We start from the raw sequence: 19,060 nt of genomic DNA on the forward strand, positions 1-19,060 counted from the left end.
AATCCATTGTTTGGACTATTGTGTACGTGTTATCGTGATTGTTTGTATGATTGATTGTTAGTGAAGATTGCTGCTAATTTTTGGCACAAATTTGCATATATGTTATTCGCATCAAGTTATTACATATACTTTTGTCGATCGATAAACATTTTCACATACATTTTGCGACATTCGAAGAAGAAACGCCTTATCTTTCCCCACTAATTTCAAGAATATAAATCCCATACGTACACTATTCAATCCAACGATATCAATGAATAGCAGTCTATAGATGTAGGGTTCCAGCTAACATTCTAAGTTGTTCTTAATACTTCTTAAAGAACGGTTGAAAAGAACTGATTCACTTAGATGAACGGTTAGTGACTGAACCGTTGTGAACCGAAATGTGAACTGATTTGCCCATCTCTAATTTTGAAGTCCGTGTTAGGGAAACACAGCTCAGTGGGAAAAAAATACCCCCGAATTGCATGTTTCGACAAAGCGGATTCCCCCAGACACATTGATTTTGAAGTCCGTATTAGGAAAACACAGCTCGGTGGGAACAAAAATACCTCCGACTTGCATGTATATTTGCAAAGCGGATTTCCACAGGTACATCGATTTTGAAGTCTGTGTTGGGGAAACCGTAAATCGGGCCAATGAAAACTTGGCAGTTAGGGCGCTTAGATAACGCTTGATATTTTACAGTTATTCAATTGTTCATCTCATCAAAAATAATATTTTATTAATAGTGATAGACGCGGAGAAATATTTCCTGTCAATTGATGCAAACATCTTTCCGATCTATTAAGAAATGTTCGAGTTATAAGCATTCGAAATACGGGTAGGGTTAGCACACAAATCGGCAGAACAAACATATGGGAAAAAGAAAATTCTTCCAATTTTCATGAACCTAAACCGTTTAGAGATTAGCGAATTGTAGTGTATAGCATATCAAACAAATCTTAGAGAATTTTCGATTCGATTGGTATGCAAATCATGAGAATTCGTTCACAGTGAAAATAGTTATTAACGTTAACTTTATTTCATAAAAAAGTGACCTGATTTCTGATTTGGCACCCTTCCTGAAAGACGTAGTTCTACGTCAAAAAAAATAGGGCCTGATTCTCGAATACACTTCACGGTGGAAACTAAATAAACGGCACGCCATTTAACTACGTTTTACGAGTTAGTGAAGTGTCGAAGATAATGAGTTTTCAGGCAGAATGAGCACTTTTCAAATAAAAAATCATTAATGAAAATTAACTTCTTCGTATCAAACTGGTATTCAATGTGAGTGGAAAACTTTATTTTCTTCATGTGGTATAATAATCTCATATAAAAATTTCATCTGAAGATAATTTGATATTATAATGATAAGTTTAGTGGGAAACTAATCTCGTATCCAGATGTCGACACCGTACCGTTGTCATCGCGAATACGTTTCATTCCGTTTCCACCGTGAAGTGTATTCGAGAATCAGGCCCATTATTTTGTTCATTTTCACTGTAATTGTATCTGTAATGGAGTGCCCAAAATGATTGATGCAAAACTCTCGTTAATCTATCAGAAAATAACAAAGCAATAGTTGTGAGCTAGGTAGTGCGGACTGAATCAAAACGGCTGTCAAAAAAGATCCAATTGAAATGTCAAAAAAGATCCAACGATCAGGAGTGTTATTTTTCTTATGATAATCAACACTATAAAAAAGGTATTGTTATCAAAGCCAAAAAAAATAAACTTATAAGATTAAAGAACTACATTTTCCGTCAATTGTTCAATTGACCATTGCTTTCTGGAAGAGCATCTCACATTGCATGGTATCAGAACTTGACAGAACCTTCCTACACCTACATAAACAACCTACGAATAACGCTTAGTTCACTCCAAGAATTTCGGTACGTACATACATATCAAAAGTGAAATTTTTGGGGACGTTTTATTTTCTAACGTCGGTGAAAACAGCTTTGATAATGAAGCTAGCCAAATGAAATCCACGTAATTATGATCCGCTAGTGCTGGTGATAAATGTAACGGTAAAGCAATCTGCGCTTCTTGTGGACTACCGGCTTAATTGTGGAGAAGGCATTACGGTTTCTCACGAGGTTTCCTATCCGGTTGAAATGTAACGATGTATTTCTATCAAAATAATCCTGAAAATGTGTATGAAAGGTTTGCTACACTTTTGGTTTTCAATAATTCAAACATCGTACTTACTCCACAGATACGGGAACCCTTATTCGGAACTAGTTTGTCGTTTCCGCAAAAATCGACCCAGCGTTTCAGAGGGTATACGATAAAAGCTTAGGCGAACATTTTCTCTCGTATTAAGGCAGCCTTTCACTGAGTAACGCTTTTTAATGTCCACTTTCCCTGATATAATATTTCTCCGAACGAAATAAAAACAAACGAAGTCACAGTCATGTAAATGTTTACTCCTGCGATTTGAAAACATTCGATGAAAAGTGGAACGAAGAGTTGCCAGATGATTTTTAAAAAATATCTGTAAAAATATGTGAAAGTCTGTTAAAAATTTGGAAATATCTGTAAAAGTTACGGATCTATAGAAATGTCTTTTAACGTTGATTTTCACAGATTCATTAATACTTTGTACATCGCGATGCACGTAAGATTGTTTTTTGTATATTATTGTATATTTTGTTTATGTGTATTTTGCATATATACAGCCATTCCTTGCCAAACCGATATAGTGGTTCTCAGATTTCGATGAAAAGTGGTAGTTTTGTTCTTTATCGCAAAACATTAGACCCGTAGTTGTTAATTTTTTCGTTAGGGTGACCATTTCCATTATAGTGTGGTCCGAAAAATCTTTTTTTTTCCACTTTTTCCCAAAACTGACTTTTTTCAAAAACTTTAGAACCACTGAACCCATTTAGGTTATCGACATATTTAATTGAAGCCAATTATCTAGCTCTTTATTAAAAAATATTGAACTTGCAAAAAAAAAATGGATCTTATTTTAGAATTATCGATTGTAGTTGTTTTTTTTTATTGTTTTCATGGCTTTGGACTAGATGGTGCTATATTTTTATATTTTTCTAGAAAGCTGAGGTTGTTTTACATGACATATCTCGATTTCAGAGATACTATTTTTTTCATTTTTGATTTTTCAAAGTTAACCGGTGGTCCGAAAAATCATTTTTTTCCATTGAGAACCACTTTATCGGTTTGGCATGGAATGGTTGTATATATACTAGTTGACCCGGCGAACTTCATCCCAAGTACTAGCATTGGCAAAACAAAATACATGCTAATTTCTTCAGCAAACTCCAGTATTGATGTAAATTTCGAAATAGATGGTGAGACATTAGAACGCGTGAATGAAATCAAATACCTAGGAGTTATCATTGATGACAATTTAACATTCAAGTCTCACATTAATAATGTCATCAAGAAGATTGCCAAGAAGTACGGCGTTTTGTGTCGTTTGAAAAAAGAACTGACGGTGAACAGTAAAATTAAATTGTATAAATCATTGATCTCACCGCACATAGACTTTTGCAGCGTTTACAAAATAAAATTATGCGTTTGATTTTAAGATGTAGTAGATACACTTCCTCTAATTTGATGTTGGACGCGCTACAGAGGCTATCTGTGAAGCAAAGAATTTACTATTTGACAATGGTGTTCATCTTTAAAATTTTAAACGGTATGCTGCCTCGATATTTGTGTGATCGAATTGAAAGAGGAAGTGATGTTCATAGATACAATACTAGAAACGCGGATGATGCAAGAACACCTAACTTTATATTCAGTAGGTCGCAGAACTCGTTGCTATACAAAGGAATACATTTTTTCAATTCGATGCCCAGGGAAATAAAACGAGCGGCAACAATGGCAGAGTTTAAGCGAATGTGTATTTCCCACGTTAAATCTGTTTTGTAAACAGGGTTTCGAAAATTTTTTGTAAATTAATTTATTTATGTTTACTAATTATTGAAATTAAAAAAAAAATACAGGTATCTCAAACTGCCATGTTCGTACTGATGATGATGATGTTTTTTTATTGTATTGTAGATTATTAAAAAAAAAAGAAAAGAAAAACGAGCGTTGTCTACGAAAGTTTGAGCCTCGCGCGCGTTTGGTGGGCCTGGACTAATGTTAATAATGAACACTGGCAGAAAACTGACACACAATGAAATTTTATGTAGGGTCTGAAGTGGAAACTGGAATTGGGATAGCTCATTCAGCATTGTTGTAAACTATCTTTCATCAGATGGTGGTATCGATTATTTCTGATTGTAGCAGATCTCTTTTATGTTCTAAGTTAAAACTTTGGTCCTGCTCAAACCTTTGTAGCGGTATGAGGTGGGCCATCATCATCATCATCATCCCGCCCAAAATTATTGTTTTGATTTGAATTTTTTAGAACGAATTCCTAAACTTTTTCTCATCATAACATTGTTCTATGGGAAGAATACAACAAAATGAAGACGGCTCAAAAGGAACCTTTCCTTAATCGGATTTTACGATTAGCAACACATTTGACCTTCCATTTTTGACGTAGGACTACGTCTTTCATTTCTATACTGGGATGTAAAATCAAAGTTTCGAAAACGAAAGCGTTACGCCGAAGACCGAGATTTTGAGTGTTAATAGCTCCTAAACAACTGAACGAAATGGTATGATAAACACTTCATTCGAAAGATAAAATGTCTACGCGTTCTATACTTGTTACTTTCTGATCCAAAAACTTGTTTCAATAGTCTTAAATTTGCTTTCAAAATAGGCTATTGAAATCACCAATCGGTATATAAGCGAGCGTCGCTCGGAAATCCACTCAGTTCTAATTGAACAGCGATTGGAGCATGTTGTCGCTGTTGTGGTGAAGCTCTTCATTTATCATGAAAGCGCGGATGAACGGTGTCACCAAGAGCCTGTTTGTGCACCTTAGGCCAGAAGGGAATCCATCAGGAGGAGAGTGATGCTACAAACGGTTCCCCGGGAAGATCTCGAAGCAGCCGCTACACACACACACACATACACGCACGGAATTCTTTCCGTTTGGATCGAGAAAGATCCGGAAAATAATCTGCCAGTTCCTCTAGAAATTTAGAAATACATTCATGTGAAAGAGTTTATTTGAATGTTTTCTATCCATGTAACACTGTGACCAAATACATTAGGTTTTGGGATTTTTCAATCAATCGCAATCAACAGGATAGCTTCTGAAGATTATTCTTCCCCATCAGTAGGATATTTCCGTATCCAATATTGGATGCATAAAACCTTGTGCCTCCAACGTAACGCTCTCGTTTTCGAAGTTCTCCAAATATTCATTCATTCAGAATGAATTCAGATTCAACTTCATACAAATGATCTCTAAATCAACGATAGTCCTACGTCACCCTTGCGGTTATACCATAGATATAACCCACTTCCTGTTTTATTTATATAGATAGATAGATAGAAGATATAGGAATGCGTTGTTTTGCCTGAAACAACCATTTCCACTTTCGGACCAAGATCAACTTCGCAAGCGCAAATATCGAATGGGCTAACAACGTTTATCACGATGTAATTTTCGGTCATATGAGAACTCAATTTTCGAATCTTCCGACATTCTTTTAGAGTTTTCCGGACATTTTCCGATTGTGCTCTCTACTATATTGATCTCCGGGAGAGATAAATACAAAAAAATAAAGAAGGCTAAAATCGGACCATCCCTTCTTCGGGTTTTCCGCTTACGAACATATTTGGCCTCCATTTCTATTTATATAGATAGATATAGGCTAACAGTACGAGGTTGAAGGGATGCTTAAGGACTAAAATGAAACGGTCTCCGTTATCGCTTGGATGTAGTCAATCTTAATATTACTCAAAGATGTTCAGTTAGGGCTTTGAGAATCAACTCATTGCCGTTTGCTCAAAAGATACCCCTCTAGGAGTCTGTTTTGAGTAAATTAGCGACGCACATGTTGCCATCCGCACGTTTGCTAAAAACTGATTCGCTTGGCGCCGGCAGCGCTCATTCGGTTTACTTGGTTTGTCGCCGGCCGTTCTTGACATTATCGGAAAATTACAATCTCTTCGATAGTTCTCATAGGCTCTCGACTCTGTTCCCTCACTGTCATGAAATTTCGAATTATAATATAGTAAATGTATAGTATTGTAGTAAATGAATGCAATTTTTCATTTATCGTGAAGAATCGTATCGTCTCTTTTATGTGCAATGATGTTAGGACAAAAGTAATTATGTAATGTAATGTCTAATGGTATATAACACAACATATGTCACAATAACGATTTTGAGTAATATGCGTTTGAAAACTCTTAATGAATCGTTATATTTTTCGTAGAGTGATCCCCCTGTATAGAAATCAAAGACATAGTCCTATGTCAAAAGTATTTTACAGATATGTCTGTAAATTTACAAACATATATGTGAATCTGGCATCTCTGGTGGTCTGAGAATTTATTGCAAGAAATCGCTTGAAAAAATACATGAATTTGCTTGAAAATGAAGTGGATTGAGTCCGCACCACTTAGGTTGTGAGTACAAGAAGAAGTTTGTATCTTCAATTTCGATGAATCAGAACGGGATATTTCCGTTTGGATAACGGTTGAGATTTTTCAATTGTTCGATAGTTAGTTTCATGACATATATTATTACAATTGTTTTTGGAAATTTCATCAATCCATAATGGAATGACCGAGCAATGCGATCGATTTTCATTTTTCAATTTGTAATATGTTCCCGAAAGACGTGATCCTACGTCAAAATTCTTTGAGTTTAAATGTAAACCGGCCTTTATGAGGGATGGTTTTTTCCGATGAAAGCTGTCGGAAAATATCGATATATTGTCGATATCATTGACACCATGATTACCATTTTTGCCGTGTTTTCTGAGAGTCATCGTCGCAGTTTGTAGTTGGCTATTGACTATAAAGATTGAAAATTTGTTGATCTTATTCATAAATAAAATTGTAAATATACTATACTTTCACCAAATCACGCAATTTATTATTAATACATTTCAGGAAATACTTAGTATCGAGAGATAGAACACAATGAAGCTGAATATCACCTCAGCCGCCGGCATCATATGCTTGCTGGACGAGCCAATCCAGGAGCTGAAAGTGTTCGCCCTAAAAAAGCTGGACTCCATCGTGGATGAGTTCTGGCCGGAGATATCGGAAGCGGTGGAAAAAATCGAAATACTCCACGAGGATAAAGGCTTCACGCAGCACGATCTGGCTGCTCTGGTGGCCTCCAAAGTGTACTACCATTTGGGTTCGTTTGAGGACTCGCTGACTTATGCGCTGGGCGCGGGAGATCTGTTTGATGTGAACGCCCGGAACGAGTACGTGGACACGATCATTGCCAAATGCATCGATCACTATACCCAGCTGCGGGTACAGCTGGCGGAGAATCCATCCAAGGCGAAGCCAATCGATGCCCGGCTGGAAGCGATTGTTAATCGGATGATTCAACGTTGTCTGGATGATGGACAGTACCGGCAGGCGCTGGGAATTGCACTGGAAACCCGGAGGATGGACATTGTCGAGTCGTCGATCATGAAGGCGGATGATATTCCTGGAATGTTGGCCTATGCTTTTCGGGTATGAATCCAAATCCCTTGTTGGTATTTTGTTTGATGGAATATTTTCTTTAGGTCACAATGAGTTTGATCCAAAATCGCGCCTTCCGCAATACCGTTCTGCGTTGCCTGGTTAGCCTATACCGCAGTCTTGGTGTTCCAGATTACGTGAACATTTGTCAGTGTTTAATTTTCCTGGAAGATCCGTTGGCCGTTGCAGAGCTGTTGGATAACTTAACCAAGGGAGGCGAACACTCGGTGTTGATGGCTTATCAGATTGCGTTCGATTTGTACGAATCTGCCACGCAGCAATTTTTGGGCCAAGTGCTGCAGGCACTGAAGGCCACTGCTCCAATTCCGTCAGCGCTGATCTCAAATCTGAAGCCACAGGGAACGAATGCTTCCGCACCGGAAGTAAAACAGGAACCCAAGGAAAGCGAGGATGGCGATACGAAGATTGAACGCACCGTCGAGAGCTTGAACGAAGCCGAAAAGACACATCAGACGAACATTGAGAAGCTTGCGGGCATTTTGTCCGGAGAAGTAACAATCGATTTGCAGTTGCAATTTCTTATAAGAAGCAATCACGCTGATCTGCAGATCCTGAGGGCCACCAAGGAAGCGGTGCGAGTATCGATTTGTCACACTGCGACTGTCATTGCAAATGCTTTCATGCACAGCGGAACGACCAGTGATCAGTTTTTGCGGGATAATCTGGAGTGGTTAGCAAGAGCTACTAATTGGGCAAAGCTTACGGCGACTGCCTCGCTTGGAGTGATTCATCGTGGCCATGAGACTGAATCGCTTGCTCTGATGCAAAGCTATCTGCCGAAGGAGAGCGGACCGAGTTCTGGTTACTCCGAGGGTGGTGGTCTCTACGCTTTGGGACTGATTCATGCCAATCATGGAGCGAATATAATCGATTATCTTCTGCAGCAGCTGAAGGATGCCCAGAATGAAAATGTGCGCCACGGTGGATGCCTCGGGCTGGGCCTCGCTGCAATGGGAACCCACCGACAGGATGTTTACGAACAGCTTAAGTTTAACCTTTACCAGGATGATGCCGTAACGGGAGAGGCGGCTGGAATTGCGATGGGTATGGTTATGCTGGGATCGAAACATGCTCCAGCCATAGAGGATATGGTTGCGTACGCACAAGAAACCCAGCATGAGAAAATTCTACGCGGACTTGCTGTCGGAATTTCACTAACGATGTACGCTCGTCTAGAGGAGGCCGATTCGTTGGTCACCAGCTTGTCCAACGATAAGGATCCGGTTCTTCGTCGCAGCGGCATGTACACCGTTGCAATGGCATACTGTGGAACCGGTAATAATCAGGCCATCCGGAAGCTTCTTCACGTTGCTGTGAGTGACGTGAATGACGATGTGCGGCGGGCAGCGGTCACTGCTATCGGTTTTATTCTGTTCCGCACGCCAGAACAGTGTCCTTCGGTGGTCTCACTCCTGGCTGAATCATATAATCCACACGTCCGGTATGGTGCCGCCATGGCTCTTGGCATTGCTTGCGCTGGTACCGGTCTGCGCGAAGCGATTGCTCTTCTGGAACCCATGGCGAAATTTGATCCGATCAACTTTGTTCGCCAGGGGGCGTTGATAGCTTCTGCTATGATTCTGATTCAACAAACCGATCAAACTTGTCCGAAAGTCACATTCTTCCGGCAACTGTACACACAGGTCATCACCAACAAGCATGAAGATGTTATGGCCAAGTATGGTGCAATTTTAGCTCAAGGTAAGAACCTATTTCCCTTTCTATCTGTTCGGAATTTCGACTAAACACTACGCGGTAAAACTGGGGTTTACGGTTACTTTTAAATTTTTAGTGCTCGCCTGTTAGTTTACGAAATTAACACGATTGATGCTATTATTTGGGATGTATATTTTCGACTGACTTATTCTTGTTCTGACTGTGGTATAATTTACATCTTCCATCAGTAAGAGAGCGCATAGAATACGAACATACACTGCTTTTCACAACTATACAACCACTCAATTTTTCTGAGTTTCCAGAGATATGTAAGAAGTCGATTGAATTGAAGTATATAGCGTAGGGTATAATAACTATCTTCATTTATAAGACTGGCCATTTGAACATCGTTGTTGCTTCCAGGCGCGAAACATTTTAAAAACTAAAATTCCGGTTTTTCATAACTATAGAACCAGATGGAAAAACTCTTACTCCTTTACAAAATTAACGTCAATTTAACATGAATTACAATAAGTTTCTAATTCGTAGGTCATCTTCAGTTCTCAATCAGTACAAATAACACATTCGGAATGGTTTCGACCAAGCTGCGCCATGTTGTAGTGTGTATCCCATTCTACGCAGAGAATTTAAGCTCTCCAGATCACTCATACTGCTTGTAAGCTGCATCTACTATTCGTGCGATCACTCATCATAAGTTCTTGACAGGGTTTTGATCTGGTAAACAAGCTGACCATCCAGAATCTGAAGACCCTATTCATTAAACCATTCCATGACCTTCCGGGTTTTAAGAATTGATGCCAAATTATCCTGTTCTCACTTTGTTTTTGATGCAAAAACAGCAGTAAATGATTCTGAAGTACTTCCTTCGTGTTGATGGTAATCTGTCTAAACCAGGTCTATTCCTTCGTGTTGATGGTAAGCTCCCCAAACCATAAATATCTCATCTCAAAGGTGCCGATCCAAAAACTAATGTGGAAGCTAATCCCATGGGTTTCACTGATTCAGTTCTCTGATAAAAAGAAATAAAGCTTAAATAGAATTTCTTCATACTGGAAGGACTTACGGAACGTGTCATGTAATTTTTCAACTCGTAACTTTGCAGGCGGTAGTTTGATGGTTTGAGAAATATATTATCAAAAAAGCCTGGTTTAGATAGTTTTTCATCAACACGAATGCACAGTGAAATGTCCAATGAAGTTCTACCAGAATCAATATACAACCGACTCCCAGGAAACACTTAGTATAATAATGGAAACACATTTCCCAGGCTCAATCCAATTGACTTCCGGACACGCACAATACAGCTCAACCTTGTCCAATCAGAGACGAGAATAGAGCTAATGAAATGGCTAGGGCGGTCTTTACGAAGTTCCTGGAAGCCCTTTAAATCTCTAGGACCAGACAGGATCTACCAGGTGCTGTTACAAAAAATCAAGGATATCACTGTCCCTCTTCTGACAGAGATGTTTAGAGCTAGTATGGTACTAATAGCGAATTCGTTTTTGTTCACCGCGCAACTCGTGGGACTCACATGAACTATCCTAACGAGCTTTTCGGGCTCCGGCAGCCTCTCTCTGAATAATGAAGACGAACAAAATGCTGGACAGAATAACGTTTATTCAGGTGAACCTTCATCACGCCAAGGAAGCAAACAGCGTCCTATGCAGAAGGTTCATTCACAAAACTTTGGATGTGGCTCTTATTCAAGAGCCTTGGTTCTATAATTCTAGGATTCGAGGAATCTCTACGCAAAAATATAAGCTTCTCTCTGACAGCACACAAACTGAACCAAGAGCAGCAATTCTTATACGGGATGACATTAGGTATGTACCGATCACAGAATTTATCAACCGTGACATCGTGGCAATACAATTGGAGGTTCCAACGATCCGAGGGAAAACTGTTATCATCCTCGCATCGGCTTATTTCCCAGGAGACAACGTTGAAGTTCCTCCATTCGAAGTTGCTGCGCTGATACAACACTCTAAATTAAATAAACAATTCATCATAGGATTTGACGCCAATGCCCACCATACGGTCTTGAATATTTAATGTCAAATTATTACAACATTTGTAAAAAAGAAAACGACCCAATATTTGTTAACTCTATTAGACAAGAGGTTCTTGATCTAACACTCTGCAGTTCTAAACTATCAGATAAGATAAAAAATTGACATGTGTCAAATGAAGAATCTCTATCTGATCATAAACATATAATGTTTAATTATAATTCTGGTGATCTTTTGATCGAACAATTCAGAGATCCGAGAAAAACAAATTGGGATAGTTATCATTCCAAACTTCATGAGCAAATTTTGATATCAGTGGAAAGTATTTCTTCCACTGAACAACTTGAAATAGTTTCATCAGAATTTGAAACTAATATTAAATCCACCTTCGAAGAAAACTGTCCACCGAAGCAAAAAAACTTTAAGTAAGGATGCTTCTTGATGGAACAAAAAACTTGGAAGGCTTAGAAAATTGTCTAGATTACAAAAACTGTCTACCAGAATATAACAAAGGAATCCTTAGATCTAAGAGAAGAGATTGGAAGTTCATCTGTGAACAGGTAGAAAGTTTACCTGTTGTAGCAAGACTTCATTAGAGCCCTTTCTAAGGGTCACACCAGCGGACTTGGTAGTCTAAAAAAAGGAAACGGTCAATATACAACCGACTCCCAGGAAACACTTAGTATAATAATGGAAACACATTTCCCAGGCTCAATCCAATTGACTTCCGGACACGCACAATACAGCTCAACCTTGTCCAATCAGAGACGAGAATAGAGCTAATGAAATGGCTAGGGCGGTCTTTACGAAGTTCCTGGAAGCCCTTTAAATCTCCAGGACCAGACAGGATCTACCAGGTGCTGTTACAAAAAATCAAGGATATCACTGTCCCTCTTCTGACAGAGATGTTTAGAGCTAGTATGGTACTAATAGCGAATTCGTTTTTGTTCAGTTTCAACCCCAGTGCCGCACTAACTGCTGTCAAAACGTTTTTTTATTCACTCAGTTTCGCACTCAGTGTCGCACTAGTTCGCCCCGAAAGCTGTTAGTTTCGCACTGAGATGTTTCACGGGTTGGCACTCGGGTTCACCAATACAACTATACTGAACTGTCAAGTTCCGAATATTGTTTTGGAAAATCTAAAAATAAAGACTATGAAAATGGAAAACCTGCTGCTTTTGCTTTTGTATTATTGGAATCGTAATCCAATTCGGATTCTGATTTTGAAGAGTAGAGTAGACGGCATTAAGCTACGTGTGCTTTCATTGGGAGGTGAAAATAATGATGGATATTCAGGTGGAATAAATTTCAAAATCAAAATTATGAATGAAAATTTACTTTAACGTATCGAATATTTATTTTATGTGATTAAATAAAAGTTTTTTACAGATATCGCAGAATATTGAACGAAAACTGTGTCTAATGATGGTTTTATATTATAATAGTAATTATTTGTGGAACAAACAGGAAATGCATCGACAAATGGTTAAGTGAGTGTCAGAACTACATGTGTTAGGTAATCAAACAATATTAAGTAAAAATTTTCATTCAAACTTTTAAATGTTTACACTGCACTTGGCCCTTCTGATCTGATGGAGAACAATTTACCTCCCAAGCACTAATATCACCACCAGACGTCGACACTGTACATTTGCCGTCGTAAATATAAACAAATCAGACTATATAACGCACACCAACAAACCACCGCATTCGTGAAACTGAAAACGTTTTTTTATTACAGAGTCAGTTTGGCACTGACTCAGTTTTAAAAACGAATTCGCTATAAGCTACATTTCTAGTAAATGGCGAGAAGTCCGGGTTATATTTATTCCCAAGGCTGGTAAACGTGACAGGACGACTCCCAAAGCGTATAGACCAATTAGTCCAATATTTGTCATCTTAAAAATGATGGAAAAGGTCATTGATCTCCATAACAAATTATCATATTTGAACAGGAGACCATTGAACAAAATTCAATTTGCCTACCAAGCAAATAAATCAACTGAAACAGCGCTTTACACGATAATTTAAAAAATAGAGAAGTCTTTTGATGCTAAAAAATCTCACTTATAGCTTGATATTGAGGGAGCATTTGACAATGCATCCTACAACTCTATAAATAAAGCTATGAAAAAATGTAGTTCTGTTATATGCATCTCCAACTGGATACATGCCATGCTAACCAACCGACTAATAACAGCTAAATAAGGAGGAGCAACTCTAACAACGAAACCAACTAGAGGTAGCCCTCAAGGAGGAGTCCTGTCTCCTCTGTTGTGGTCCCTAGTTGTCGATGATCTTCTTAATAATCTAGCTAATTTAGGATACGAAATCATTGGTTTCGCTGATGACATAATCATCTTGGTGAGGGGCAGTCTTCAGAAAGCCTACGCTGTGTTGCGCTCGAATTCAATTTTCATCAGCGTGGGCTGAAAACAAACTTCATTCTTGGCACGAAGCGCTTCTTCTTCTTCTTCAATGGCACTAAAGTTCCTAGAGGAACTTCGCCGTCTCAACGTAGTATTACTTGCGTAATTTTTATTAGTACTTAGTTGAGATTTCTATGCCAAATAACACGCCTTGAATGCATTCTGAGTGGCAAGCTCTAGAATACGCGTGATCACAGTGCAAGTCGGAGGAAATTTCTTTGACGAAAAATTCCCCCGACCAGAACGGGAATCGAACCCGAACACCCGGCATGTTAGTTATGACATTAACCACTCGGCCAAGGGAGCACGAAGCGCACCGAACTCAAAACAAGTGAGCCCAAAATCAGCACGGTGCAGAATTCACATACTAAATTCCCTCTCATTCTATACCCACACACACATAAAATTCTAGCGCCCGTTTTGTCTTCACTTGTTCTAAGCTAAGCAACCGCGCACCCTCATACAATCCGCATCAACAGAGAAAGCAACGCAGAAAGACTAGATTCGAGCTCGGTTTAAAATTGGGAATATAAGCCGGTGTATGGATACGGTGCAGTGAGGATGTTCGAACTCAAAAGCCAACCGTGTTGACAACAGAACATTTGAACATTGTTTCGGTGTGCGTTGATTCGTCCGGGCGCAGGTGTGCGCATGGAGAGAGAGTTCAACTGGGTGCAAAAAAAGTGTTGCACATCAGAACTGCGTTCAATTCCGAAGACTGGTGAGGGGTAAATGTGAGTATACTATTTCCAATAGAATGCAAACAGCCCTTAACTACACACTCAAATGGTGCAACGTGGAAGAACTTAATGTTAATCCTTCAAAAACAGTCATAATTCCATTTACCAGAAAAAGAAAGTATAAGATTCCACCTCTTAGATTGGGAGATGTACAATTGGATCCTTCAAAACGAACCAAATATTTGGGTGTCATGCTTGACCAAAAACTAAATTGGAACGACCAACTGGAGTATGCAATATCTAAAGCCCCGACTGCGCTCTGGAGTTGTAGTAGTATTTTCGGGAAAAAGCGGGGACTAAAACCGAGAATGATTCACTGAATTCACAGGGCATTTACAAATCCTGAAAGATTTTCAACTGAACACTATAGTAAGCATGAATGAAGACTGGATGGAAACAAAGACTAACTTAAGTGTTCCCTTCAAAGTGATTAAATTCAATCGCAACGAATGGGAAGAAGGTGGTCCCAAAACTCGTCCAGGATCACTCGTGTTTTATACCGATGTATCTAAAATTGGTGAATCTGCGGGAGCTGGGATTACTGGACCAGGAATCGACAGTTCGACAATTCCAAAGGGACAGTGGCCTATAGTTTTTCAAGCAAAAATACAAGCTATTCTAACATGTACAAATATTTGTTTGACTAGAAAGTACAGGTATGCCAATATATGTATCTTTTCTGATAGCCAAGCGGCTCCTAATGCAGTAAAAGCATACACATGTCAGTCAAAGCTAGTTTGGGAATGTATTCTATCCTTCAAACAACTATCTGCTACTAACGAAGTTAATCTATACTGGGTGCCTAGTCACTGCGGTATAGAAGGTAATGAAAAAGCCGATATCTTAGCAAGAATAGGATCTTCAACTAAATTCGTCTGGCGTGAGGCATTTTGTGGATTATCTACATCTACATGAAATCTGAGCTCAAAGCCTGGGAAATATCAATTATTGAACCAACTGGAGGGCTCTATCAACACCAAGACAATCCAAATTATTCATTACACCTTGTAACAGAATAATACGCAACCTACTCAGCTCGAATAAGGCAGATTTGAGTTTCAGATTTCACTTACCGGTCTATTGGCCGGACACTGTCCGAGCAGGTATCACCTTAAAAAAATCGGAAAACTGGCAGATGATAACTGTCGTTTCTGCAATTTCGAAGCTGAAATTTCGGAACATTTAATATGTTAATGCAGTACACTAATTCAGCGAAGACTGCGGATTCTTGGAAAGGGCATTCTTATGCCTAACGAGATTTTGTTTGCTGAACCAAAAAAGGTAACGAACTTGATAAAGGAAGACATACGTTCGTTGGGGGGATATGCAAAGTCCTGGTGCGACTATCACTTATTTCCTGAGTGATGGAACGAACTGACACTGCATACATAGCAAACTGGAGTGCACTACAATAGATCAAACTAATGGTCGCAGTGGTGCAATGCTCCTACAGAAGAAGAAGGGGTAATTTGGCATCAATTCATAAAGTCCGGAAAGTCGTGGCATGATTAAATGAATAGGGACTTCAGATTCTGGACTAGTCAGCTTGTTTGCCAGATCAAAACCCTATCAAGAACTTATGACGAGTGATCGTACGATTAGTAGATGCAGCTTACAAGCAGTATGATAGATTTGAAGAGCTTAAATTAGCATTACCCTCTGCGTAGAACGAGATACACACTACGCACTGGCGCAGCATGTTCGAAATCACCCAGAATGGGTTACTTGAACCGATTGAGAACTAAAGATAACCTACGAATTAGAAACTTATTATAATTCATGTAAAATTGATGTTAGTTTTGTAGAGGAATACCAGTTTTCCCATCTGATTCTATAGTTATGAAATACTGGAATTTTAGTTTTTTTAATATTTCGCACCTGGATACAACAATAAAGTTGAAACCTACGCTATATACTTCAATTCAACCGACTTCTTACATATCTCTGGAAACTCAGAAAAATTGAGTGGTTCTATAGTTGTGAAACGTTTATAATGAATCGATAGGCCTTTTTGATACATCCAGTGTAGCTACTCTGATAACCAAGATTAACTGTTCAGCGAGAGAACTCTGTTCTCGCGGTACGATTGCACTAGGGTTCAAATTTATCTAATTCCTAAACACCATCCTAAACTCGATAACAAAAAGTTGCCTGTCTGATTTTCCACAGGAATCATCGATGCGGGTGGGCGCAACGTCACCGTCAGTCTGCAGTCCCGCACGGGTCATACCAACTTGCAGGCCGTGGTCGGTATGCTGGTCTTCACCCAGTACTGGTACTGGTTCCCGCTGGCTCACTGCCTTTCGCTCGCCTTCACCCCAACTTGCATAATAGCGCTGAATTCCGATCTGAAGATGCCCAAGCTGGACTTCAAGTCCGCTGCCCGACCTTCGTTGTATAGCTATCCCGCCCCACTGGAGGAGAAGAAGCGCGAGGAACGCGACAAGGTTGCGACGGCGGTTCTCTCGTTAGCCGCGAGGGCAAAGCGTCGCACCGGGGACAAGAAAAAAGACAACAACAAGGACGGGGACTCTAAGATGGAGGTAGATGAAGATGCGCCCGCTGCCAAGGATGAACTTTCGGTCACCATTAAAACTAAGGAAGATAAAAAAGAGAAAAAACAGGACAAAGCGAAGGAGTCGGGTTCCACACCATCACCCGCTGCCACCGGGGAGGAGTCTTCGTCGGGAGCGACAGCCACGACAGCAGCCAAGACTCCTAAGGAACCGGAACCGAGCTTTGAGATTTTACACAACCCGCCACGTGTTATGCGCCAGCAGTTGAAGGTCATCAGCATTGCTGAGGGAACCTCATACACTCCCATGAAGGACGTCACTATCGGTGGGATTATTATGATGCAGCACAAAGTTGGCGAGGAACAAGTGCTTGTAGAGCGTGTCACTGCCTACGGTCCGAAGAATGATGACCTGAAAGAACCGGAAGCTCCCGAACCGTTCGAGTATATTGAGGATTAGGCGTGAATGTGTCTTTATATTATACAACACCACGTAGTATCGTTTCATCTGGAAAATTAAAACAAACAAATGTATCTATTCGAAAATGGAGTTTTTTTTTATCTCTGCCCATTTTCAGAGACAAATATTCCCTGATTGTGATAGGCATCCAACTCTTAAAAAGTGAATCCGATTATTATTAATCTTTTTATGCATAACTAGCTGACCGGCAAACTTCGTCCCACCCAAAATTTGTTTTTTCTGATTCTATGAATTAATTTTCTTCCTAACTCGTCGCAAAGAAATAATCTTTTATGGAAAGAACCACAAATCTTCCATAAGCTGGTTTATTAACATATTTGGCGATCCATTTTTATTCATATAGATAGAAGATATACAGTGATACAAACTCGTAGTCGTACTCCACCATGCAGATCTCTTTTCCTTTCTTTTGAAAGTCGAAAACAAGATTTCGGAACATTCTATTTAGATGAAGTCACAGTGTCATGTGACAGTTAAAAGGTTTGCTATCTGCTTTCAGAATAATGGTTTTTATTTCTCTAAGAATTGCGAATTTATGTGCTAATGTATGAAAATTGATTCAAACTCATAATCGTACTCTGGTTGAAATTTCAACTCGAGTCATAAGGTGTTGATCAATTTCAGAATTCCATCATCAGTATGGTATCCCTTGTTCACTGCAACTATCTTTAGCTGTCTTTAGCCGTTATCTACAAGTTTTTTGGTGTATTCGGAGGGAATATTCCTCCATTTTTTGATAAAGTGGTTTTTGAAATCGTTATTTTTATAAATTTGATGGTTGCTAAATATCCTACACAGATAACTTCCATATTTTTAACTGGGATTGATGCTGGGAGATTGGGGAGAAGTATCAATAACTTTTGAGCAATTATAATGTAACCATGTGCGAACTTGTGCTCCCGTGGCCGAGTGGTTAGCGTCATAACTAACATGCCGGGTGTTCGGGTTCGATTCCCGTTCTGGTCGGGGGAATTTTTCGTCAAAGAAATTTCCTCCGACTTGCACTGTGATCACGCGTATTCTAGAGCTTGCCACTCAGAATGCATTCAAGGCGTGTTATTTGGCATAGAAATCTCAACTAAGTACTAATAAAAATGACGCAAGTAATACTACGTTGAGACGGCGAAGTTCCTCTAGGAACGTTAGTGCCATTGAAGAAGAAGAATGTGCGAACTATATGTGACTTATGCTTAGGGTCATTGGCTTGGTAAAACTTGAATCCTCGTTTCAATCTCATTTTGTTCACACTTTGCTACATGTTTTTTCTTTAGGATGTTCAAACGGCAAAATAAATCAGTAACTCCAATTTCCACTTTTCCAAACAGCATGAAACACACCAATGTCTTACTGGTAAGATGTTATTCCCGTAGATGAGTCGAAATTTAATATTTTTGACTCCGATGATTGTCGTTTCGTATCGAGGAAGCCAAACGATGAATTGAGCATAAAAACCTGAAAGCAACGTATAAACATGTTGGTGGTGGAGGGATGGTATGAGGGTGCATGTAGGGGGTAATTTGGTTTCCATCGATGGTGTATTGGGTCAGAATGTTTACTTGAACATTCTAAAGAAAAACATGTAGCAAAGTGTAAACAAAATGAGATTGAAACGAGGA

General features: G+C 39.3%; 1 protein-coding gene across 1 annotated transcript; it reads left to right on the top strand.

Moving 5' to 3' along the window:
- Positions 1–6,811: 6,811 nt before the first annotated feature.
- LOC129762189 (26S proteasome non-ATPase regulatory subunit 1) lies at positions 6,812–17,509 on the top strand. Its single transcript, XM_055760212.1, has 4 exons — positions 6,812–6,927; positions 6,982–7,563; positions 7,617–9,294; positions 16,618–17,509. The coding sequence occupies exons 2-4, from the start codon at positions 7,012–7,014 to the stop codon at positions 17,421–17,423; spliced, it is 3,036 nt and encodes a 1,011-aa protein (XP_055616187.1). The 5' UTR covers positions 6,812–6,927; positions 6,982–7,011; the 3' UTR covers positions 17,424–17,509.
- The last annotated feature ends 1,551 nt before the right edge of the window (positions 17,510–19,060 follow it).

The sequence above is a fragment of the Toxorhynchites rutilus genome, chromosome 1 (assembly GCF_029784135.1).
Source record: "Toxorhynchites rutilus septentrionalis strain SRP chromosome 1, ASM2978413v1, whole genome shotgun sequence".
Lineage (NCBI taxonomy): Eukaryota > Metazoa > Arthropoda > Insecta > Diptera > Culicidae > Toxorhynchites > Toxorhynchites rutilus.

What these genes read in the sequence shown, in the direction of transcription:
- LOC129762189 (XM_055760212.1), top strand. Translation starts at nt 7,012, where the DNA reads ATGAAGCTGAATATCACCTCAGCCGCCGGCATCATATGCTTGCTGGAC. An exon ending in TGTTGGCCTATGCTTTTCGG is followed by an intron (nt 7,564 to 7,616) that starts GTATGAATCCAA and finishes TATTTTCTTTAG; the next exon opens with GTCACAATGAGTTTGATCCA. An exon ending in TGGTGCAATTTTAGCTCAAG is followed by an intron (nt 9,295 to 16,617) that starts GTAAGAACCTAT and finishes GATTTTCCACAG; the next exon opens with GAATCATCGATGCGGGTGGG.